The sequence below is a fragment of the Ixodes scapularis genome, unplaced genomic scaffold (genome assembly GCF_016920785.2).
Source record: "Ixodes scapularis isolate PalLabHiFi unplaced genomic scaffold, ASM1692078v2 PGA_scaffold5__190_contigs__length_132052651, whole genome shotgun sequence".
In the NCBI taxonomy this organism is placed as follows: Eukaryota; Metazoa; Arthropoda; class Arachnida; order Ixodida; family Ixodidae; genus Ixodes; species Ixodes scapularis.
In genome coordinates this window covers 117,604,427-117,628,674 of record NW_024609880.1, presented here as the reverse complement: position 1 = coordinate 117,628,674, position 24,248 = coordinate 117,604,427, and the positions used below count along the sequence as shown (strand labels likewise).

Below are 24,248 nucleotides of genomic sequence, written 5' to 3'. Positions count from 1 at the left end.
ATGATATTACAAACGCACTAAAACCAAAAATAAGACTGTACGCGGATGACTGTGTAGTCTATTCTGAAGTCCGAGAAATGGCCGACTGTTGGGCATTACAAGATTGCATCCCCCGTATCTACGCCTGGTGCCACACAAGGGGCATGAAGTTAAGCATAGATAATTGTAATCACGTACGTTTTACGCGCAAACGCAAGCCTGTCCTACATTCGTGTGACATCAGCGGAAATTCTTTTGTGACAGTATCAGATGTAAAATACCTTGGCGTATATTTTTCAGAAAACCTTACCTGGACAAAACACGTGGACTACATAACAGAAAAAGCGACTCGGATGCTCAATTTTGTTCAAAGAAACCTCAGAGATTGCCCTATGAACATTAAAAGCACATTATATGTTACATATATTACACCTATTTTACAGTACGCACGTGTTTCCTGGGACCCCAGCCAGGCCTATTTTGTGAGTCAACTGAAGAAAGTACATAACAGAGCAGCTAGGTTTATAGCAAGTAATAACTTTAGATGGAGTGTAATTTAGTCTCATTAGCCCACAGAAGGAGGTCTATGCGACTAAAACTGTATCATAGCATTTTTTCATATAATTACCTCGGCATAAATAATGAAGAAACTCCTGGTCGTTGGCGGTGTTTAAATCGACAGCGAACTTTATATACAATATTTACAGGCAAAAGAAGGACATCGAAGCCAGGCGAAACGGTTGGAGCCGGCCTGCCCCGCTGCTCCGCTGCACGTGAAAAAACGTCGGTCGATTCGCTCGTGTCCTGTTTTTTTTTCCCCTGGCTTCTTCATCGTCTTCGAGACCGATGTGGAAGTTTTTACACACTTCCCCCCAAAATGAGCATCGTTCATTTCAAGCTTCGGTAGTAGAAACTTCGAAGGGGTACAACAGCTGAACTGGCCGTGTAACTGTTACTCCAGCGGATAACCTGACCCTACCGGAGCGCATTTTTCCGTCTCTTCCGGTAAAGACCTCTTCTACGAGTCCCATCTTCCATCGCTGTCTGGGTTGGAAGTTGTCTTTAAGTAGAACTAAATCTCCGACTTTGATGTTATGGGATTTCAAGGTGGTCGCTTTGTACATACTCTTCACTTCCATTAAGTATTCTTTGGACCATCTCTTCCAAAATCTATCGAGGACCTCTTCACGGTGCTTCCACATGTGAAGCAGTTGATCTGGAGAGGCATCAGCCAGTTCGGTGCCCCCGACCAAAGGGAAAGATGTTAGCCTCTTGCCTGTAAGGAAATTGGCAGATGACAATGCCTCTGGTTCTCCGATGTCATTGTGCACATAGGTGAGGTGGCGAGAATTTGCGACAGTCTCCACTTCTCTCAGGACTGTACATAGTTCGTCGGCCGACAGGCTCCTACAGCCAAGGACTTTCTTCAATGACAACTTGACCGAGCGGTCGAGTCGTTCATAGTTCGAGCGGACGAGTCGCCTGGTTCGACCCCAGGTTTCGGCGCCAGTTGAAGAAACTCCTGGTCGTTGGCGGTGTTTAAATCGACAGCGAACTTTATATATAATATTTACAGGCAAAAGAAGGACATCGAAGCCCGGCGAAATGGTTGGAGCCGGCCTGCCCCGCTGCTCCGCTGCTCGTGAAAAAACGTTGGTCGATTCGCTCGAGTCCTGTCTTTTTTTTTTTCCCTGCCTTCTTCATTGTCTTCGTGACCGGTATGGACGTTTTTTGCAAATAAAGCTAACTATATGCTGTCTCCCCACTTTATGTCAGGAAGGAGAGATCACTCATAAAAAGTGAGTATCAGTGTAGAACAGATGTTTTTAAAAGCTTCTTTTTTTTCCACAACGACCGATTGGAACTCTCTATACCGGGAGACACGATCAACAACACATTCGCAACTTTGTTCTTCGATAATATCTTGAATGCTGACATTTATAAACTGATGCGAGCGTCTTCATGCTCATGCCACTGTTCAATTGAGTACTATGTAATTACTGCAAATCTGTTTTGCGCGCTCATGTTACCGTGCTTTGTACATGTGTACATTTTCTTGTGTATTCGAATCCCTCCCTGGCAATAATGGCTCCTTAGGCGCTGCGAGGTAGCCTGAATTAATAAATAAATAAACCACAAAAACGTAAAGAACTTTAAGGCTTATTGGAAAGGCCTACGCAATGAAACCCCTGTTTACTATCATCCGTTCAATAGAGGTGTTAGGCTATTTACAACAAACTGAGGAATAGCTCGTATCAGCACAAGAGAAACTTTAAAGGGAAATCGGAACATTTCGTAACATAAATGTTTAGTCCAAAGCGAGGTGGAGATTCGTAATCAATAATTTGAAGAGAAGACGATCTACAAAAATCTTTTTGCATCCCGCCCTCGTTGCAATTTTCATTGCCTTATATGTCTACACAGCAGGCGCTCAAAAAAGAGTCGTCAAAGAAGGAAGAAATAATGGTATCGACACCTCACATAATGATACCCTATAAAAATACGATGAATGCGCAAATCCGTTGGCGGAAGATCGGGTGTCGCTATCGGAGTTATCAGAACGGTCTATACTAAAGCTCCCTAATGTTGGTCTTGCGGGACGGTGGTCCACCACAAATGGCGACCACGGAAAGGAAGGCCTGGGGATAAGGTACACATGCCCAGAAGCTTACTGGCCAGAGGTTCGTTTTTTTCGGCCGTACCCGCGGGGCAACTTACGCGTATCGTCACCTCATTGCGAGGCAGCGCAAAATTAATTCCCCCAAATCGTCAGTCGTTCGATGACTTATTCAGTACAAATATAAAATGCCTCATTCACCATCCAGTACTGACAATTTCATTACTTACACATATAAACCTTCGTCTCGTGATAAGCGTCGTTCGTTCGCGTGTTCGGAAAAGCTTATGGAGCACGTCAACAGGCCAATTTCTGCACTCCTATTGGTGAGCTTTCGTGAACGCAACAGCGCCTGGCTGACGGGAAGAGATAGAGTAAGGAAGGGAGGAGGGACGTGCAACCTTAAGTAAGCACGCCTATCTGATTCACGCGCTAGCCTTTCGCCGTTTCCCAGATTACCTTACGCATATCGGGTAAGCAAATCTGGCTGCCGGCTATAGCCTAGTGCGTGAATCACTGAAGCGTGTTTACCTGAGCCTCGGGCAACACTCTTCTCTCTCTCGCTCCCGTAAACCAGCCGATGTGGCGTCCGTATAAGCCCGCCAATCGGGGTCACATATAATGGGCTCTTCTTGACTTACTATACTTCGTTTCAGCTTCCGTCCGAGCGCAGCCAAAGCTACGTGTGGCCGGAGCCAATCACACGACGGCAATAGGTCACGCGATCTCGCCTGCACTTTTGTATCACTCCGCTGCGCCGCCGGTCGGCCGCGCCGCCCGCGCTCGCCAAGTATTTCGTCTGCTACGGGTGTATCAACGATATCGTCTGCGATCGTCTGCTACAAGTTTAAAAAGTGCCCTTTCACGTTCTAAAACTTAATCACAGGCGATGTCAGTACGTAGGCTGGCCGCTGACATCTGTGTCCGAGCTTTCCAGCTGTTCGGCATAGTTTCGAGTTGTAAGTACACGTTGCAAGGTCCCCGATGACCCAGGCCGTTGATGTTTCCTTGAATTGTTTGGATATACCAGGGCTCGAGGCGCAGTCCTTTCCACCAGCTTCTCGGCGTTCAATGTGATCGGCAGGTAAAGGGGTGCCCTGATTTGGCCGTGTATCTGAATTGTAGTGGCCCGGACGCTTTGCTTGTTTACAACGCATTCGCGGTACGACGCGGCCAGAGTCTCCTGCCGAATTTGAAAGTTGACATTCATCACGACTTCTCGCGCCTGACGCCCAAACGTGCCTTTGCGAAAGGGCGTCAAGGGCGTTTTGAAGCGACTCGGTGAGGAAAGCAGCGAAGCACATGATTCGGCGATTACGGGAACGAAATCACACAGAGAAACCGAGCGCTGCAGCCATGTTGCCAGCTGATATACATGTTTTCACCAAACCACATGCATTTACATATATTAATAGAAACATAAACTTCAGAGATTTGATTCCCTTAGTTTAAAATCATTCTGAGCAGTACACATCTGAAACATTGTGCAGTTTTTACGCACAAAACAGTTATCTTAAAAGAAATTACTTTTGCGGACTACTTTGTGGTGCGTAGGAATGCTCTTCTCGAAGTTGCGAACCGTCCCTCAGCCTTTGGCTGCGCTCGGACGGAAGCTGAAACGAAGTATACACAACCTTTCCCCAATGCGCCGTCGTCCTGTACGGCAGAATGCTGTGCACACGCTCCAGCCGGTATCTCGCCCTTGTGCCAATACGCACCTTCCTTAGAACAGCCCAAGGTACCTAGACTTAGAGTCCGGACACTTCGTTTCCTGATTGTCCCGTGGCCGCCGTCATTCTGTCGCCTAGCGCAGAGCGGGCGTGATTGGCCGTATTTACGATTCGCGTATGCAACTTCCTGAACTTATTAGATACGGCGTCACGAAGACCAGGAGATGTCGTTTTTTCTTTTTTTTGCGGATTGTTTGAACGTGTCTAGAGGACGGGAAGCTGTTTCTTGTGATTTCAGATAAAGCTTCATACAACTAGCAACAATGATTTGTGCGATAAGATGAAGCAGCGTATTCTCTGAAGCCTAACTCATTAAGGTGCTACCATCTACTACTCGGGCTGTTCCAGTGAGCTCTAAGCGCGAAACGTTTGTTCCAATGTCACCAGGATAGCGTTATTATAAAAGTAGACACAGTTTGCATGTTCCGACGTGTTCGTACGAGTTTGGTGAGTGCTGAACGTGGTCTTTTTTTTTTTCTATTCGAATCGCTATGTTCTGCTGTATAATGGTTTATTTTGTTTATGAAGCCCGGATAACGGTAGAAAGGCCACGTGCCACGTAGGCACAAGCGGTAACGGGTAAGAGGCCCTATGCCACGTAGGCACATGGAGCTGTACCCGCTACGAAATAAGAAATTGGTAAACACTTGCGCTGTCCATAAGGTGAAACACTGACAGCTGAGGTGTTGCGTTGCAGACGCTGAGGTGTTATTTCGGAGCAGATAAACTGAATGAAAGGTAAATGTGCCAGCGCGCACACTGTAAAAACATTTCATAAAAGAACTCGTAAGGCTTTTTCGGCTTGTCCATTTTTTGCACCCTAAAAATTATTTTTTAAACACCCTTTACAAGGGTTCTTTGGGAAAAACCTATGAGGGAATCTTTTAACCACCATTTTTGATGCGAAAGAGTTCTTCATTGCCCCGTCGCATTTCTAGTGCGCCAAGTAGGAATAGCGATTCAGACGAAACCGTTCTTTACAAGCTCGAAGAGTTCTTAAGACGTCAAAGAACCTTTCAAGAACGGATATTGCTTTTAGAGTGCACCACGGTGTCCGCATAGGTGTTTCGTATTAAACCGAGTAATACACCAGAAAAAATTTCTATAGTGTTTTAAAACCAATAAGGGTGTATTCAGTAGAAAGCATATCGTGAGCCTGTTAAAAATTTTATTGAACACAAACTAGGACTGCCTTGTGGTAATTAAAGAACACTTTAAAAATTGCACTCCAAAGTTTGAAATCCAGGGTACGACAAAACCGCATGTGTGTGCATGAACCGTTTCCTGTCGTTGGTGTGGCTGCCTGAACGTCTTATGCAATGTTATTGAACACAGAACAACATCGCCTTGTGATCACTGAAGAACACTTCCGAAATCGCGCTCTCACGTTTCAAGCATGTATCTCCACCTAATTTCACGACCGTGGTTTCGCCGGCTTAACACCCACCTAGCTTTATTCGTTGTATCACCCGAGTACCTTTCTGGCATAATTAGCAAAAACGCTTTTGTTTTTATTGTTGCCATTATCAGCAGTTTTATGTTTATCTTTGTATGTGTCGTCATGGTGTCACATTACGTCATGGCATCACGTGACTCACGATATCACCTGATGTCGTTCAGTCGCGAGGCGTCACTGTGCAACGTGACTTGACATTACAATGTCAGGTCGTGGTGTCAACCGACGCCTGGTAACAGGTGACGTATTAATACAATTATGCAAATTTGCAGGCGAACTGGACAGAATAAACGACCGTTTATTCTGTCCAGTTCTCCTGCAACTTTGGGTTAATTGCACTAACATCATGACCTTAAAATGCTGGTAGTTCACCCTTGTTGGTGTTAGACTTGCGCCAGCTGTTAAAACCCGTTTGCTCATTTGACGTCTGGCTCCTGGTTAGGTCAGTCGCTAGAGCGCTCCACTGGAAATGGAGAGGTCCCTGGTTCGATACCAGGACCAGGCTGAGTCCTTCAGAGCGCATTACTCACCTATACCTTGCAGCGTTTGGAGATTTCTATGTGTCCTTTGTCCCCCCCCCCCCCCCCCCCTTCCCCCCGGCTCCCCTTTTTTGGGGATTATTATCACCTAGGTGACGTGATGCGCGGCGTGACGTCAATGTGGAACCTTTTGGCGGAGTGACGAAACTGGCCCGCGTCGATATGGAGCACGGTCGACTGCACAAAACCCGCAAAGTGCCCCACTAACTGCTATCGCAGTAATAATTAGTGAAGTAACACACGAGCACACCAACACAGGGAGAAAGACGCACGCACGCATGGAGGCACGCACACACACACATGCACGCACACGCACAGATATGCACGCACACACACGCGCACACGAATTGTATACTGTAAGATTGAGATCCGATTGTCACATCATAGTTCTTTGATGTGGGGGGTTGCGCACTTGCAGAACTTTTTTTATGTGTTCTTTACCTTCAAATGTTTTTGTATAACGTTCAAACGCCCTTGCGCCGACATTCAAAGAGTAGTATACCTTAAGATAGTCGGTACTTTTGATTTAATAACAAGTGTTTACATCATTTACATATATCACGAGGCATATTATTCTAACAATGGTCAGTTTGAGCACATAACGTTTCATAGGCATTCCCACGATGAATAGTCATTTAATACGACTTTCGGTAGAGTACAGACGCCACATGTCTCGGTACTCTTGTTCTGTTAAGCCTGCGTTGATAAATCGCGCAAACGTACCTCATATTTTTGGTCGAAAGAAACGACGATTGCCGAGTATTTGCTGCGTCTTTCGAGAGATGGCTCCACCGGCACGGCTCTCGGGTAGGAAACGTGGATATGGGAGTGCTTGCAACTTGTCGATCGATATCACGTGGTTTACGGGGACTGCTTTTGCCACACAAGGCGCGATGAGGTGGCGGGAGCCCCCCCGCCTTGCTCTCCGCCTTTTCTCCTCACCCCGTAATTACTCACGTCACGTATGCCCACGCGCAACCTGCGCAAAGATTGTTTTTGTTCCTATCTTTCGTGGCCTTTATTTACAATAACAAGGGTATGCCTTTAAGCAGAGGCAGTGTCAGGTCGCTACAGTGACTTTTTTTTCTGTCGCCTACTCCACTGGAGAAAAACGAGGGTTTAATTATATTTCATTTTATCTTTAAAGGGTAAAAACCGCCAATATGATCGTTCTCTATCTGGAAGGAAATGTCCATCACATGAAGCCGCCAATTGTTCTGCCTCGTTTACAGCCCCTCGGCTTATAACACCGCTTACTTTACGACGGATGAAATCTTTTTTATTGAATGCTGAATGCGTGAAAAGTAACACCCAACAGCTTACTCTACGAGAAAAAAATTGGCATACAAGGTGTTTAGGGCTTTAATGGATATGCAGTATGTTCTGTCGCAAATCGGTTTCCCTAGCGAAGGTCAGATATTGTAAATCACCTTTCAGAAAATATATATGCTTTCCTTTGCGTATCACAGGATTTGGTATGTGCAGAATCACCTCTTGCGAAGTATGAGCGGTGCCACCTCTGCTGGCCGTGTGTCATTGTCCGCGCAACGCCCCTTTGTTCCACGTAGTTCGCGCACGCGGTACGTTGTGTGGCGCGCACCAGAGCGCACCCTGGTGGCCACTGAACGGTGGCGCCACCGAGGAGCCTACAATTTCAAAAGACTGATGCTAACAAGAGTAAGCGAAAAAACCGCACACTTCCTTTGTGACAGTTATATGGTCCCATGTTGGTCTTAATACGTCATATCCTTGAAGATTTTGTTGTAAAAGACAGAGAAATGAAACTCGAATAAAACTTTAAAAAAATTGGCCTTAACTTGAGCGATATGCTTTATTCTGTGCCCTCGTTTCATGACCTTATGGGCTAGAGCCATGAAACCCCATCGCAAACTCCAACGGGTGAGTCACCTGTGAAAGAAAGTAATTATAAAACATAAGTTAGGCTCGCAGTAAGAATGCTAAAGTACCCATCCTTAGTTATATGGGTATCACTTGGTGTAAAGAAACATTTCTAAGGGTTTATTTATCAAAGAGATACAACCGCAGCAATAACCGTAAATTAAAAGTAAAGATTTTTCTTCATTATCTAAATCGCATGATGAAGTATTTAAAATTTTCAGAAACCAATGAAATCACTTTTTAGGGTGTCGAATTTTGGCGCCACATTGGGGAATCACATTACAACATAAATATAATATAAAACGTCACAAATCGGTGCAAGGAATGACGAGGTATAGCATTTTGATATTAGATTTCTTACATTTGTTTTTCTATAATGGCACATGGTCTGTATTTCATCTTGTTTGTAGAGAAATTTGTATTCTCTCCTTTACATTGTGACTTTATTCTCCGGAGCACCTTGGCCTTTTTCTCTTTGAATGTTTCGTTCCTCTTCAGACCGCTGTACTAAAAGTTTAGTTTTTATTTACACAGCCGCGCCAGATCAGAGCCTGACTTAAAAACAAAGGACGTGGGGGACAGGGGGAGGGGGGGGGGGGGGGAAGAGGCGACCTCCCTTCCCCTCACGCTACCTTTTCTCAAGGCCCACCAAACTGAATTTTTTATAAAGAAAAAGGCATACATCCAATTATGTTTAGAAAATATATGTAGTTTTTGGTGCAATTGCCAATATTAGGACAACAAGATAGATCTTGGCAACACTTCGGCCGTAACGTCAGATCTGTCTGCACCCCCCCCCCCCCCCCCCCCGTGAAGTCCCACCACAAGCCTGACAAGAAAATCCGCCTCTGCGTCACATTTAATTTTCTGGGGGCGCGGGGAGAGGTGCACAAAACATGCGTGTGCATGATCTAAATGATCTTGTAAACCAGTAATAAAAGCAATTCTGAACCGCATATAGGGCACTTTTCTACATTACCTTCAAGGTTTTGAAACGGAGGTTGAATATTCTACCATAATAATCATGGCTTCACAATTTTTTTTATATTCTATTTAAATTAACTTTTATTTTTTTATTATTTATTCAAAGGTTACCCCACACTGTCCGTGGTCGTTTAAACAGTGGGGTTAGAGTGCACAAAAACTAATAATTTGTGCAGCAGGCTTTATCTTTTGGCGGCCGATTATACTTTGGAGTGGTTTCGAAATTTGACATAGTATGAATTTGCATACTGCTTGGTTTGGGCGTGATACTTCTCGATTTTAAACGAACGATAAGTTCGCCTACAAACATAACGCGGCAGTTTGAAATGTTTTTCGTTTTTAATACCACTCTTATTAATGGAAATGAAAAATTAAAATTTTAATCTCAACTTCTTTCTTAGAGATGAAAGTAATTCGCAATTCAGTTCGCGTTTTATCTCAGTGCAACTTTCTCCCCACCCATACCGACCTAGCACAAACCTGACTGCTCTATTCGTAATTTGCACAGGGTTGGATTGCATGGCGCGACACAGATAACGCCAGAAGAAATCGCCAGGTGTGATAGAAAGTGATCATTTGTGGCGCAGGCCGAAGTATTAAATAGTTTGTGCCCGGCAGTTCCATCCTTGTGTAAATTGTGAAAATGCGGTATAGTCGTGGTTGCTTTAGCTGTGTTGCGCACCATCTAAATATTTCGGAAGAAGCGTAACTTTTTTTAAATGCAGTTTTGGACCTCCCCAACTAAACTCCGGCAGTTTTTTTGCTTCCTAAACGAAACACATTTACGGAATACCCAAGCTTTACAATTTCCGGCACGTTGCTTATTACTTCTGAATTCAAAATAGCTACTGAGAAACCGGCAAATGAAGGTGATACCAAAACCATAATTCAAATTTTTCCGCCCTGTCAAGTTGAGTGACGTCTAATCATGTATAACTTGCTGCAAGTCAAGCATGCAGTCTAAAAACACGTTATTTTGCGCGTCTTTTCGTTTTTTTTTTTTTTTTTTTTTGATGACGTGAGTATAGTTTATTTTATTTTCAAACTAACAAACTTCTTGTAACCGGTCCAGAACAAGCTGGTATATGCCCCCGTGTCGCTGCATATTCGACCTGACGTCACGTTTTCATTGTCGCCAGTAGAGCGTCTCAGCCTTCTCGGACTAAATTTAAAACTTCAATGATTTTGCGAGAAAACAATTTTTGTAACTCGCAATTTTGGGTTGCTAGTTCAGATCTGTCTAGACATGTGCTGAACCTATTTTGAGGCAAATCAGTTACTATCAAAAATTGGACAATTAAAAACGAATAAAATTCAAAATAAGAAACAACCCCAAGAGAATAGTGTATGAGAATTAACAAAAATAGCTCACGTCAAATTTGGGCGACGTCGGAGACAGGGGTTTTACGATTTTCACCAAACCGTTGTGCAAATTGTCCTGCAAATGTGATACAGACATTGGTTATTAAGAGAAGCAGTTATGAATGCCTACATTGCAGCAATTCAGGTAAACCTGCCTTATTAGTTTGAAATTTCAACGGTATTTTGAGCGCTACATATGTGTAAGCATGTTTAGTGCCAATGTTCGCAGATTTGACATATCTCTGAAGAACACAACCACTCGAATAATCTCCTTGGTACTAAATAGATTTTGCAGACACGCCGTGCTGTGTAATAAAGCATTTAGGATCGAAATTAAGATCTCAAACTACTGCTACTCTCGCTTCATGCTAACGTGGTAATGAAACGTTTCTTTATTTGGTGAAAGTTTATAAACACAGGAAGTTGTAATGACCTATTTCCTTGATACTTCTACATATATCGTCACGAAACTCCTTACATATGAAATACATTCGTTGCCCCTTACCTCAACCTCCTCCTGAGAACACTGCCAGGAATAGTTTCTGCGCAGACGAGGCTTCTTTGGACAGTGTTCACAATGTTTCTGTGAAATATTTAACGCAAATATATAACCAAAACACAAGAACTACAAAAATAATATTTCAGTAAAAATTGTGAAAAGCCATTTATCTTGTACGGCTTGTGTTGGATAGTTAACGACTTCCATATATGTGGTTTTATGGCAGGTAGCTATGTAAGCTATATAAATTTATTAAATGAAATAGCTGAGGCGCAAGAGGTTCCAAACTGGTTCTTTAAAAGGGGATCAGAAAATGTTGAAGGCAAAACTTTTCTATACAAATCGGCTAAGACTCGACCATTTTCCTGTGAATGCGTTTAGGTTAATTACGCCATTCTTTTAGACAGATATATATATATATATATATATATACATATTTAATCGCATACCAGATGCAGAGAAGGGAAATGCAAGAATATTTATCATTTGGAATACATTTTGGCGCTCAAAAAACAGGGACAAAGAGGCGAGAAACAGACAGCACAGTGCGCTACTAACAACTGATTTTATTACGTGAAACAACACTTTTATACCATCCGAGTTTCTGATTTTGCTCCGTCACTAGCCAACCCGGTGCCAGGCCGCGTCATTGAGGAACGCACGCTCCTTGTCCAGTAAATCAATTGAGGCCACGCTGACACATGCTGCACCACCCTTCCTAATCTCATCTGCCTCGATTATCTCCCTCACAGTTTTTTCCTTGTGCCGTGCCAGAATCTTGCTCTCGGAAAACAACGGCATACACTTGCACTTTTCACAATGATCAGACAGATGACCGTCCCGATAATTTCCTACTTTAAGTTTGTGCTCCCTCAGCCTATCATTAACACACCTACCTGTCTGACCTATATACTTGTTTCCGCATGATAAGGGGATCTGATATACTACTCCCTCCGCACATTCAACGAAGGGATCCCTGCGTTTTACCGCGCAGCCAGAAGGGGCCTTACGAAAAGGATCTGTCATCCTACATAATCTACTAAGTTTGTTTGGTGCGGAAAACACTACGTTCACGTTTGATCTATTGGCCACCTTTTTCAAGCCATGCGCCGTTTTGTGAATGTACGGTATCACCGCGACCTTCTGTTTATCTCTGAGAGCCATTGGGTAAGGGCGATCTTCACTACGCAATCTTTTTAATACGATCTCTGCAACTGAGACCACTACATTCTTCGGGAAGCCAGCTGCCAACAACCGCCTCTTTGCCTCTTTGTCCCTGTTTTTTGAGCGCTAAAATGTATTCCAAATTCCAAAACCAACTAGCCCAACAATCGACTCTACTGAATATTTATCAATTCTAGCTTGTAGCTTTACACCTATTACTTCGAAGCCTTTATAAAAAATGAATGTTCTATGCGCCTATAATATTATGCTTCTTTCGTAAAACATATACAATAGCGCAAAAAAGACAAGGGCAGGAAGTATACAGGACAGGCGCTAACTTTCAACTGGTTTTATTCGGGAAAAGCAAACATATATATACACACGACAGGCAAAGCAGCACCACGTAAAAGTTGGTTAATTTTTACCCCATCATCCAAAAACTGAAACGCATTACTATGAAGTACAATAATATTGACGCTGACACAGGGCGTCCCAATTTTTGTTTATAAAAAATGCTCGCAACAGCTCTCGAGCGACCGTCTCTCGGCTTCCCCCCGGAATCCTTATCTGCTTAAGTCGCGGAACACAGCAACACGTGCTGCAATGTGTTGGCAAATGCGAGCCATATTTATTTTTTACTGATAATGCGTGCTCCCGTGCTCGGTCATTGATGCACCGCGCCGTCTGGCCGATGTATACCTTTCCACAACTCAGTGGGATTTCGTAGACCACACCCACTGTATAGTCCACGTAAGGGGCGTCGTGTTTCTTGTCACATGGTGCTTTTGCCTTCTCATCAAAAATGCCGGGAGCACAACCCAACCAACTTCTTCAACTTCATCCCGCGTTCGGTCTTGGTTTCTGTGGCGGAGAGCGCCCTACAAAATAAAAATGAAGGCGTTAAAAAGGAAGGCCCCAACGAGGCAGAGAACAAAAAGACCAGAAGTTATTCCGTATATCCACAAGGCTGCCCACAATCTGGAGGAAGTCGCAAGCAAGCACGATGTTCCCGTTGTGTTCTCTGCCCCAAAGAAGTTGGCTGGGTTGTGCTCCCGCATTTCTGATAAAAGGGCAAAAGCACCATGTGACAAGAAACACGTCACTGCTTACATGGACTGCACAGTGGGTGTAGTTTACGAAATCGCACTAAGTTGTGGAAAGGTATACATCGGCCAGATGGGTCGGTGCATCAATGACCGAGCACGGGAGCACGCATGATCAGTAAAAAATAAATATGGCTCGCATTTGTCTATACATTGCGACACGTGTGGCTGTGTTCCGTGACTTCAGCAGATAAGGATCCTGGGGAGAAGCCGAGTGACGGTTGCTCGAGGGCTATTGGAAGAATTTTTTATTTAAAAAAAAGTGGGACGGCATGTGTCAGCGATACTTCTATCGTACTTCATAGTAATGAGTTTCAGTTTTTGAATGTTCGGGTAAAAGATTAAACAGATTTTACGTGGTGCTGCTTTGCCTGTCCTGTGTATAAATATGTTTGCTTTTCCTGAATAAAACCAGTTGAAAGTTAGCGCCTGTCCTGTATACTTCTTGTTCTTGTCTTTTTTGCACTATTTTATGTTTTACCAAGATGAACCAGCTAGCCGAACAAAGTACCGTACTAAACTACGCTTCTTTCCTCCCTGGCTTCTGTTTTGTTGGAATATAACTTAACTTTCAGAATCACGTACCATCTCTTTTTAATTTTATTGGCTGGAAATGATTAGGGATCCCTTCTCAATATTTCATAAATCGAATCAGTACCACCAAGTGATGTGGCGAAAATGTTTTGACTGACTTACAAGGATAAACTGAAGAGTTCCCGAGGCGCGGCAGCCTTCCCAAGCACACACTGCTGTGTTGTCTTTCGTTTCCTGTATTCCTCTGTCTGTACGTTTGAGCTGTAAAATAATTCAATACTTACACGCGCTCAACTTTTGCCTCTCATTCGTATATAGGCTTTGTCTAAACAATGCTGCATGTCTACCCTCTATACACCAACTGGTGTGTAAAAATAAACCGGAGCGCCCCTTGCGGCACGCCACTGGCGCCGCGCATGCGCGGTGGACTGTTGCGAGAAACGCGCCCTGCCGTATCAACGAATCATTGAAATGTGATATTTTGGGGGTCGGTTTGAAACCACGTGATCTTTTCCGCGTCGGAATTGTTGCTACAATGTCTTCTTAGCTATTTCATACTACTTTAGTGGCCGGAGCGAAATTAACAAGGCTCTTTACACCCCAAAGTTTTGCAAAAATAATGTGACGTGCGGCGATTCATTCCTTGTGAACGCCGCAGAATGGACGCTGAAGCCTAATTCGTATGATCAGATTATGCTTGCTATTTTCAGTCGCTACATCGTTCAGGTTACGAAAGGGTGCATGGTATAGCTGCTACGTCTGATGTTGATGCTGAACATTGCAAGCAGAATCGGACCATGGAAAAAGGCATAACAAGTCGATAACGGCCACCGGTAAAAATGTTCAACATATCCTTGTATCTACTGTTTACACCGAACCTATTTACCGCAAGCAACCTCCAAACTTAGTCCTTTGAGGCATGCACCTACTTCCTATAGCGATTACCAGGTCAACGTTTCGTCTACGGATTGCTGTCGTTTGAGCGAGCAGACGACAGTTTGAACAAGCAGAATAGTTTAAGAAAGTAGACGTAGTTTCAACGATTAGACGACCGTTTGAACGTGAATCGCAAGTGGTCTGAACAACTGGACGGTTTTCCCGCATTAATGTGTGAACAAAGCAAACAAATCTGACGATCACAAGTATTTCTGAATTCAACGCAATGTGCTTCACGCAGAAGCAATCGTGGTCTGACAGTGTCTATTTTTTTCTTTTTTCATGTCCTATCCCATTCACGTTCTCGGACGAACCGAGCAGGCAGAAAACACATGAAACTTTGCATCTTTCCCGGCTTTTTTGGTACAGCCCCAGTTGAGGCATTTTGACGAGAAAACAAGTTGTAATTGGGTTTCTTCTAAAACAACACATGAATGCCCGTCCCACATGGCGACTCCCGCCTACAACACCATACAGGAAGAACGCCGGAAGCGCCATCACCGCGGCGTGACGTAAATTAGTAGAGTTGTTGCATATATTTAGTCGCCATGTGTGTTTATGACGGACGCGTGTACAAGTGATCATACATTTTTGTTTAGTTTTTTTTTTGCTAGTTCTGATAGACGCGGCTCGCTACAATGTTACAAAAACGGAGTGTTATTATTAAAAGTAAGTCCACAACAACATAGTTTTTCAAGATTCTGTAAGGCTCCGCGACGTTTGCAGGCTTCTTTGCACTAACTCACAATTCAAGCAAATATAGGGTTCGAAGGGACCGCGAAATCTGAAGTTCACCCTTCCAGTGCAGCCACGAAATGGATTCTTACCGAGGCTTTGGGCGTCTGACTGAAATGCACTGGACACGTTAGGACGTGGCTCTTTGTCAGCACGTCTTTGCAGTCGTTGCAGAAACTGTGTCCACAAGTCGCTTGCCAGGAGATGCCAGCAAGATCTCCGCAGCGGAGGCAAGATGCCCCTTCCGGAGGTTTGCACTGTAGTAGAATCCTTGTGCGATCTTTCAAGTCGGGGAAATCGCGGACCGTCACTTCAAACGAGGGCATTCTTTGAACCGACGGAAAAACCTCCAGAGACCAAGAGACCAACGCGATTCAAGGCTCTGTAAAGTTTGAAGGAAAACAAAATATTTTAATCACCCTAACGAACAGGTTCATCAATCAGGCAATTTATCAAAGTAACTAATGTATATGCGTTGATGCTTTTTTTGTACACATACATTGGCATTCAAATCTAAAGCCTCCTTTATTTTGTTGGTGAGAGTACAGATAAAGAAAAGAATAAAAAGAATAAAATGAATCAAGCCTGCAAAACTCATCTAAAAATATCTACGACGCTTAAGCACAGAACGCTGAACTGAGGAACATGGCAGTAATTTCACTGATCTCCGCATTGTAAACGTATTTATGAAACGTAAACGAAATAATGTAATAAATTTATAATACAAAAATACATTATGATAAAGATGCACATAATAGATCAAGTAAGACATAACAAAACCCAGTATTCAGGTTTGCCTATTCGACCTTGAATAAAATACGCAGTGAGCTATAACCCGATAGGCCTACAAGAACAATAGACTTAATCAAAATTAATATCATCGTGTAACAAATAAACATGTGATGTGATTTCTCACAAAGGTTACAAACACAGGCACGCATGCGCACACACCCTCATTTGATTTCATTAAAAACACGGCTCTTTTATCCATTTTGTTCACTTGCTTTACAAAGCACAAGTTATGGTCGTCATGTACTTTCGTATACGTGTCTGGTTTTAACTTAATCAAGAGGTTCCCACTTTATAGGTTCCAGTAATTGAAAATCACATAATGGTGCCCGTTTCATGATTAAAATGGCACGCGGCTAGCCGAATAAGGTAATTCAACTTGTCCTGTTTATTTCCATTTAAATTTGAATTTTGTAACAAACCTAAACATCGATACTGGTGATATAAGGTTTATTAAATGTCAGAACACACTCTGGTATAAAAATATTCCTGAAAAATTAAGGCGCGTACGCTACCAGGGACAAATATTTTTTGGAACTGTTAAATTGAGGATGCATTTTTTGGTTCTCGAACATGCCTAAACTAGATCTACGTGGAATCAATCTCTGTGATATGGTTTTGTACCATATCAAAAGACGTGGTGTTTAGTGTCTGGTATTGCTCTCCGAATTAAACTAAATTGGACTGAAAGTCCTAACAATACTCGACTAATATGAATAACCATGTTTATTAAATGCAAGTTATTTGAATGCAATGCTTAACGCGTTTAATTTATTGATTAGAGAGCCTCAACGCAACACCTAACTTTTTCACAACTAGTCTATCTTAATGCACATTATCTGCACTCATAATAAGAACATTCTGTACATTTACTATATTCGTGCTAGTTCTCGTTTCGGCTATATCTATATATCTATGCAAACTAATCTCTAATCTATCAAAATAAAAACATCAGGGATTTTCGCCTTCAGCGAAATCTATCTGCAGATCGTGTACCGCGACAACTGATTAATTATTAATCTCCAATTGTAAGCCTTCTGTTTCTCATAGTTTACGTATGAGAGCGGAAATTTCAGAACATGGCTACTCGTTAATACGTTGGTTAAAAGTGACCAGAACCACACAACTCACCTCCCTCTTGCGGAGTTACCTTAGGATCTCAGGTTCTACTTTAATGCAAAAGTCACCTTGCAATGCCAGCAGAGATGTAGAAAGGAGGTATATTCCTTTAGTCGAGGCAGCAAAGCAAACTTGAACACTGCTTTACATAATCCTTTTCCCTACTTTCTTTAAGACAAAAAAAAAAGATTAATCTTTGACGTAAGCGGCTTGGGATCTGACGAATGTTGAGCAAGCAACGCAACCGCGCAATATTCTGTCTTTGTAAGAGTTGCATTATTGATATGTAATATCCTTGAGGAAAGTAGACCTAGAAATGTCAAGAATACAGTTTCGTCATTCTGCACGTGTTATTGCATTTATCTATATTTTATTGTTCTCTGACGACTGCAATCGCACTTAGGGAACGCAATCCCCTTGGCAAACATTTTCACTATAAACGGCGTCAGGTTTGCTTCATTTTGTGTGACGAAGAAGGGCTGTTCCGTGACACATCGGTTAGGTAAGCGTTGGAGGCCCGTGGCTTGTTTGCGGTAGGTCGCTTTAGTGGACGTGTATGAATGAACGGTACGCGCCTAGAAAGGGCGCTGTCGGGATCTTTTCAGACGCGCAAATTTCCCTCAGCAACATGCTTCTTGGTGCGATTATATAAACTATTTTACTAATCACTCAATGTTTAACACCGTGTTCTGCCACCTTCATTTTGTTAAAATAAAGTCTCATTCCGGACATTTGTTTGTTATAGATAAATATATTAGTGAAGAGAAAAACGACGTTTTCTGCGGCGCATAGCTCCATTAAAACCAGCCTATGATTGTAGTGCATTCTACGACACAATAACTTGTTACGAACGTCGCTGGAAAGACCTGGAGACAAACCCGCCTTCGACTGTTAAAGCGAGTGCCATCCCAAACTAAATACATGTCCATGATATATGTGTAGGTCAGGTGCTAACAACGTAATAACTTTTAATATCAGAGTATGCACCTATGAAAATTCACAAGGTGGTTTTAAATAAAATTATACGTAAATGTGATATTATTCGCTGGTCGCCGGTACTCCAATTATTCAAGTCACACTCATAACTATGTTTTTGCGCTTTTTTCATTTTAGATGCAATTCACGAGGAATATTGATCAGAAAACACTGTGCCACGTATAATCAAAAGTACTCGACACAGGTGTTACTTTGGGAGCAATACGTTTATGGGTTTGTGTTGTACCCTAGGTAACCCCGTTTTTCATGCGATATTTATCTGCCGATTGGCACCGTCAAATTCTGTTGCATTGTGTACTCTCTGAACAAAGTCAGAGGGCTGTCTTTTGTACCTGATGTCTTAAACAAGATTAGTTTAGAACAGATCAAATGACCAAATTAAATCATAAACAAATATATGAGCATCAAAAACAAAAACGCACGAGGTATTATTATGTAACACAACAAATAATAATAATCTAAAATTGGTTATAATTACATAATTCATAATTCATATTGTCATATATTCTATCACTTTCTCTGAGAATCGTTTATAAGGTGAGGGGGCGAGTAACGATCGTAGTACACTTAATAGCCCTTTCCAAAGAATAGCATTACAGGAATAACTATGCCGTGACAAATTCATTTTTGTAGGAATCAATCCAATCAATCAATCATTTCTTGAGGAGTACAGGTACATGAGGTAAAAGAAATTAACTACCGAGGAGACATGCGTCTTGTCCGTTTTCTTATTTCTCCGTTTCTCGGGGTTCATATTATGATGTGCCCTAACTAGCTCGCCTGCATACTTTCGCTCCCTGAGCAGTATACTTTTTCCCGAATCTCTCAAAATGAACGCTAGTAGAACCAAGAGTATGTTTATCTTACCTCAGTCTAGGTTGATTCCGCAGCTCAGAATGTACTTGAAGGCGAACCATCGACGCTGTCATAACAGGTGCCACGGTAAGAGGTTCTGACGTCTTTCGGCTTTTATAGCCAGGCTGTAGTATCCGCTCAAGACACAGGTTCAGAGTCGAAGTCGTTGCCGTACGAAACCTCGGAGTAGCGTGAAGGTCTTTAGAGAGCAAAATACCTCATGCTGGAACAAAGATAAGATTACAACTATCGCGACCGCTCGTGCAGTTTTATGGGTTTGGAGAACCATTCATAGTTCCGTGACCATATAAGGGGACGCATTCTTCGTATCATACGCGGACGCTTTTGCCGACGGCTCGCCTTCCGGTTTTTAAAGCATGCCACCCTCGGAAAAACTTGTTTTTCTGCGTTTTACGAACAGCAATTTTGTAAGTAGTTTGAACTCGAAAACAGAGGGTCAGTGCAGCAGGCAGACTTCCTCGTCCGCCCCGAGCTTTGCTGCCAAACCTGAAAAGAATGCAACATCAAACAGTTTTTTTTTCCACGTGATCCCGGGATCATGTGACTATATGTACTTCACTTCTTTCACGCGAACTACGCACAATCACATTCTTAATTGAGGGTTTTGAATAGCTGGTTATTTGTAAAAATTAAAAAAAAGTGTTTTGTCCAGAAGAGCGTGCATAGGGTATCAGAATTTTTTTCTTTTGGAGACGATTTCAACTGGAACACCTCTCAAGGCATTGTAGTAAATTTAACATGAGATAAACTTTGTATGTATAAAACATGAATCCCGGAAATAAGCTCACCGGAGAAAAGCTCACCGGAGAAAAGCTCACCGGAGATGAGCTCACCGGAGAAAAGCTCACCGCAAAACATGCGGATGCGGAGAAAAGCTCACCGATTTTTTTTCCTTCTTGTTATATAGAGGCTGTTGGATCATGCGTAACATATATCAATTTATTATCATTAAAGTTCGTCAGCTTTGTCAAAAAGAAAATGTCCTTTTTGTATTATTTGCCATGCTTATTCAGCATATCGCTTCCAAATTAATAATGGCGGGCCAGTTTTTTCTGTGGCTTACTCTATAGGCCAGTGGTTCCCAAATAGGGGTCCGCGGACCTCAGGGGGTCCGCGAAGCCAATTCTGAGGTCCGCGAGACCCTCAACAAATTTTATTTTTTTTTAGTTGGCACGTTTTTTGTGGTTTGAAGCGCGAGTGTGCCACGTATTGATGAACTGACCAGAATGAAGTGATGTGGCACCTTTGTTCTGTGTTTTTCTGCTACGTAGCAAGAAAAGGCACCTGTTTCATGCTCCAGATGTGTTAACTTACTAATGTCCCCCCCCCCTCCCCCCCCCCCCCCCCCCCCCCCCCCCCCGCTGGAAGGGGTCCCCCATCACTGCCAGCGGTCCGCAAAGGGTCCCCGAGACATCCATGGCTGAGAACCACTGCTCTAGGCAACTAAAGCCTAACTGAAAATTTTATGAACTTGAATAACATGAAAAAGTTCGAAAACTTATGTCTCCCTAAAACCTAAAAATCAAAACTGTAAACACCGAAAATCCGAAAGTGCATGCGCAACAACGCGGTGCCTGAAAATCTCTTTGAAGCTTTTTATTAACCTTTGAAAACAGGATAAAACAGTCAGTAGGATATTGAGGCTTCTTTCTTACACGGACATGCACGTTTTCTAGCCGTTCGTGCTGGTGTTTCCGCACGTTGCCTTTGTGTGATAGTGCCCTTCTAAGGTGAGCCACTCATGACTTTCAGAGCTACACGCTGGCACCGTTGTTACTCGTGACCTATATAAGAAATAGTCTTTTGTAAGGTAGCGAATAGGGCGAGTTGGTGAACGTTATACATGATGAAAACCGCTCAAACGACGACGAACGAGTGAAGACAGCAAACACGACAGGACGAAGCTGTTCCCGCAACTAAAGTTTTCTTATTGAAATTAACAGAAAGAAAACAGCGTAGCCGACACTGATTGCATCAACAAATACCTACTTAACTATTAGGCACTACAGAATATTTGGAGCTGAAACGGTTCACACACCGCTATTCATATTAGCTCACAAAGAACAAACCTCTTTATTTGACAAAGCTACCGACGGCGCACCCTCAGATGTCAATAAATTGTTGTCTTTTTTTACCAGTGTTCGATGTTTTAATAACATTTTTGCGGCTTCATTATTATACAGAATGGGTGATTACTAATTTCTGAGGAATTAGTAAATAGGCCCAATGACCTTCAAGAATATTACAAGAAAGAGGACATATATTCTTTTTTTTTTAAATGAAGTGGCGAATGCGAATTGTGTTAAATTGCCTCTAAACGCAGAATCCGCTAAGATAAAAAAAAAAAATCGGTGAGCTTTTTTTTCGCATCTGCCGGTTTTGCGGTGAGCTTTTCTCCGGTGAGCTTATCTGCGGTGAGCTTTTCTCCGGTGAGCTTTTCTCCGGTGAGCTTTTCCCCCGCCGCCCATAAAACATTAGGTAGCACTGTCTAGTGAGGTCGCATCTTGGCTTCAATTTACCCTTTTTTTCTTTTTTACTGTAAAGTTATACATGTCCTTACGCTGAATTATCTGCCCTTGTAGTCTGAACTACCTGCTTATAAAAATGGTATTTAACAAATAATTGTTCAATATATCTCTATCTCCAAAAAGGTCCTAGTAAATTATGTATAATTATGGTGAATGAGCGCTGTCATCATGATAACGTTTCTACTATGGAACAAAAAAAACTAGGCAATTTTTTCAAAATCGCTTTTCGTCGTTTTTTTTTTTTTTTTTTTTTTCTTTGTCGCATAATTCAAAATTGGTTAAAGTGGTTAAGACCTTAGCGTGATATACACACAAAAGCGCATTGTGTTTTACGGTATTGCAATGCGGGGAGCAAGTCGTCTGCTTCTTGCGCAGGAGTTGCGGTGACGTCAGAACGACGCCGAGCTCCGATTGGCTTTGACTGACAGGATAGTGAGTAGACCTCCGTGCTGGATGTTTTGAGGTTTACCCACTATTCTTTTCGATCAGCCAATAAGAGCTGGTCGTTCTGGCATCATCGCAACCCCGGCGCAAAAAGTAGACGAACTTGCGCTTCGCATAGGATATACTCTTAACTCTCCAGGCACCCTACAAATTAATCTCCGCAATAATTTTGTGCAAAATTAGCATTTAATAGAACTACGCTACTTTACCAGGGTCGGTATAAACTTCCGAGCTTTATTTTATATTAAACAACACAGTACAAATTAAGTAGTGGGAAAAACAGAAGAATGAACACAATAGATTGACAAAATCCTATATGTTGCTAAGATTCAGCCGTATTGTGGGTGCGTCATAAGCGAGTTGGCAGGGTTCCAAGTCAAACAGTGCTTAGCTCTTCAAACAAGTACATGAAGTGTAGACCAGGCGATCTCGAAGCAGGAAGCAATTTTTGGATAAGAACCGATATCAGCACACTTCCAAGTCCTCCTACTACGTGATGTATCACATACCTTTTCGGTGTGGCTGCCGCATTATCACCTATAACGTCCGTACGCAAGTCCACAATATGCTTGCCTCTTTCGTAAACGTGTAGCGTTTGATAAATTGACGTTTCAAAAATCACAAGACGCATTTCTTCTCTTCTGATTTAGGCTTTTTTTATAAACTAACAGGTTTTTTTATTGGTATAATCAAAGCGCTAGGAATATTCCCGATAGATGCACGTTTCTTTTGCCGTGTTTTAATATTCATTCCTACTCATAAAGAATACCGTAAAGAATATTTTTTATACCAACCTTTATACGCAGTTTTTATTCCAATTCTAATGGTCCTGAAGAAAGACTAAAACCAGCGCCAGATTATGATGTGTGTCTAGCGAACAAATAGCAGCGATAAGTTTTCATGAGGTGTTATGCGAACATCAAATAAGAACTACAGTATGACTGTTTACGTCAATAGATTTTGCGCGTGTCTGTAAACGATTGCTTCGTTTAAAGTAAATTTTATTTTCTGACATTTTCTCACGTTTTATTTTATTGGTTCATTTATTAACTCGCTTTCTAAGTTGTGAAAATAAAAATGATAAAGTTAATTAGTTATGGAAGTTTCATTTCTTAGAATCATTACACTGTAGGTATTTACTAAGATATTAAGCGTTGTGTAGGCAAATGGATGACGTGCACGTAGTAATTTTTGCTCTCTTTGTATTGATTGCGTTCATAAAAGTAAATTTTATATGACGTTTATTATAAACTAAAACTTAATTACCTCGCTAAAAAAGTATGGAGAGTTTAAATGTTTGCGCTATTGGTAGAGAATTGTGTCTGCGTTTTCTGGGGCTGTAATAATAACCCTCAATTGTACTTCTAAACAGTTATACTGCCACCTCGATCGGAAGTTTACTATATTCAACAAACTATGGTAAACAACAGAGGTTTATACTACATTTTGAGTCGATTTACTTCTGTTTCACTTAGCCCCAGTTCAGGCAAGACAATCAACCATTATATTGACACGCTCGTCGCCGAGCGAGCGAGTGGGTGGCCGAGTGGTTACCGCGTTTGACATTCGTGCGGAAGCCCAGGGTTTGATTCCTGGAAGTTACGCGTCTTTTATTTTTTCTGTCAATTTGATGTTCTGGTAAGTTCGAGAACTATGTTGCTTGTTCGAGGTCCAAATTTTCTAGTCCCAGATCCTTCTACGGCGATTGTTCCAGAAGCCAACGCGTCTACGTAAGGGGCTCCACGTGGCGAACAGCAGTCAGCCTAGCAGCAGCGTTCGAGAGTGCTGTTTCGCCGCCATTGACGCCTGCCACGCTAGCCGTTTCCTATTTTGTTTTGGGCACAAGTTCGCCCCATTAAACGTTTAGCTTGCTTCAGTTTTCATCGCGTCATCAATTATCATTCGTGACATTATTATAGGGCTTAACTTTACATATCTCAAGAGTTGTTTTATCTCTGG

General features: G+C 42.5%; 1 protein-coding gene across 2 annotated transcripts; it reads right to left on the bottom strand.

Moving 5' to 3' along the window:
* Window positions 1-8,132: 8,132 nt before the first annotated feature.
* LOC8030953 lies at window positions 8,133-19,519 on the bottom strand. Of its 2 annotated transcripts, none has more exons than XM_002403717.5 (6): window positions 19,309-19,519; window positions 15,630-15,919; window positions 14,029-14,127; window positions 11,072-11,149; window positions 10,577-10,642; window positions 8,133-8,229 (listed from the first exon to the last, which is right to left on the bottom strand). In XM_002403717.5, the coding sequence occupies exons 2-6, from the start codon at window positions 15,861-15,863 to the stop codon at window positions 8,179-8,181; spliced, it is 528 nt and encodes a 175-aa protein (XP_002403761.4). In that variant the 5' UTR covers window positions 15,864-15,919; window positions 19,309-19,519; the 3' UTR covers window positions 8,133-8,178. The 2 variants fall into 2 exon arrangements, with proteins under 2 accessions (XP_002403761.4, XP_029828779.3); XM_029972919.3 differs by having other exon boundaries at window positions 15,630-15,884; window positions 19,309-19,466.
* Between the last annotated feature and the right edge of the window lie 4,729 nt (window positions 19,520-24,248).

Excerpts from the sequence above, each read along its gene's own strand:
- LOC8030953 (XM_002403717.5), bottom strand. The coding sequence starts at position 15,863 with ATGCCCTCGTTTGAAGTGACGGTCCGCGATTTCCCCGACTTGAAAGAT. Across the intron at positions 10,643-11,071 it reads GTTCTCAGGAGGAGGTTGAG|GACAATTTGCACAACGGTTT; the intron begins GTAAGGGGCAAC and ends TCACATTTGCAG. Across the intron at positions 8,230-10,576 it reads CGACGTCGCCCAAATTTGAC|GTGACTCACCCGTTGGAGTT; the intron begins GTGAGCTATTTT and ends TTTCTTTCACAG.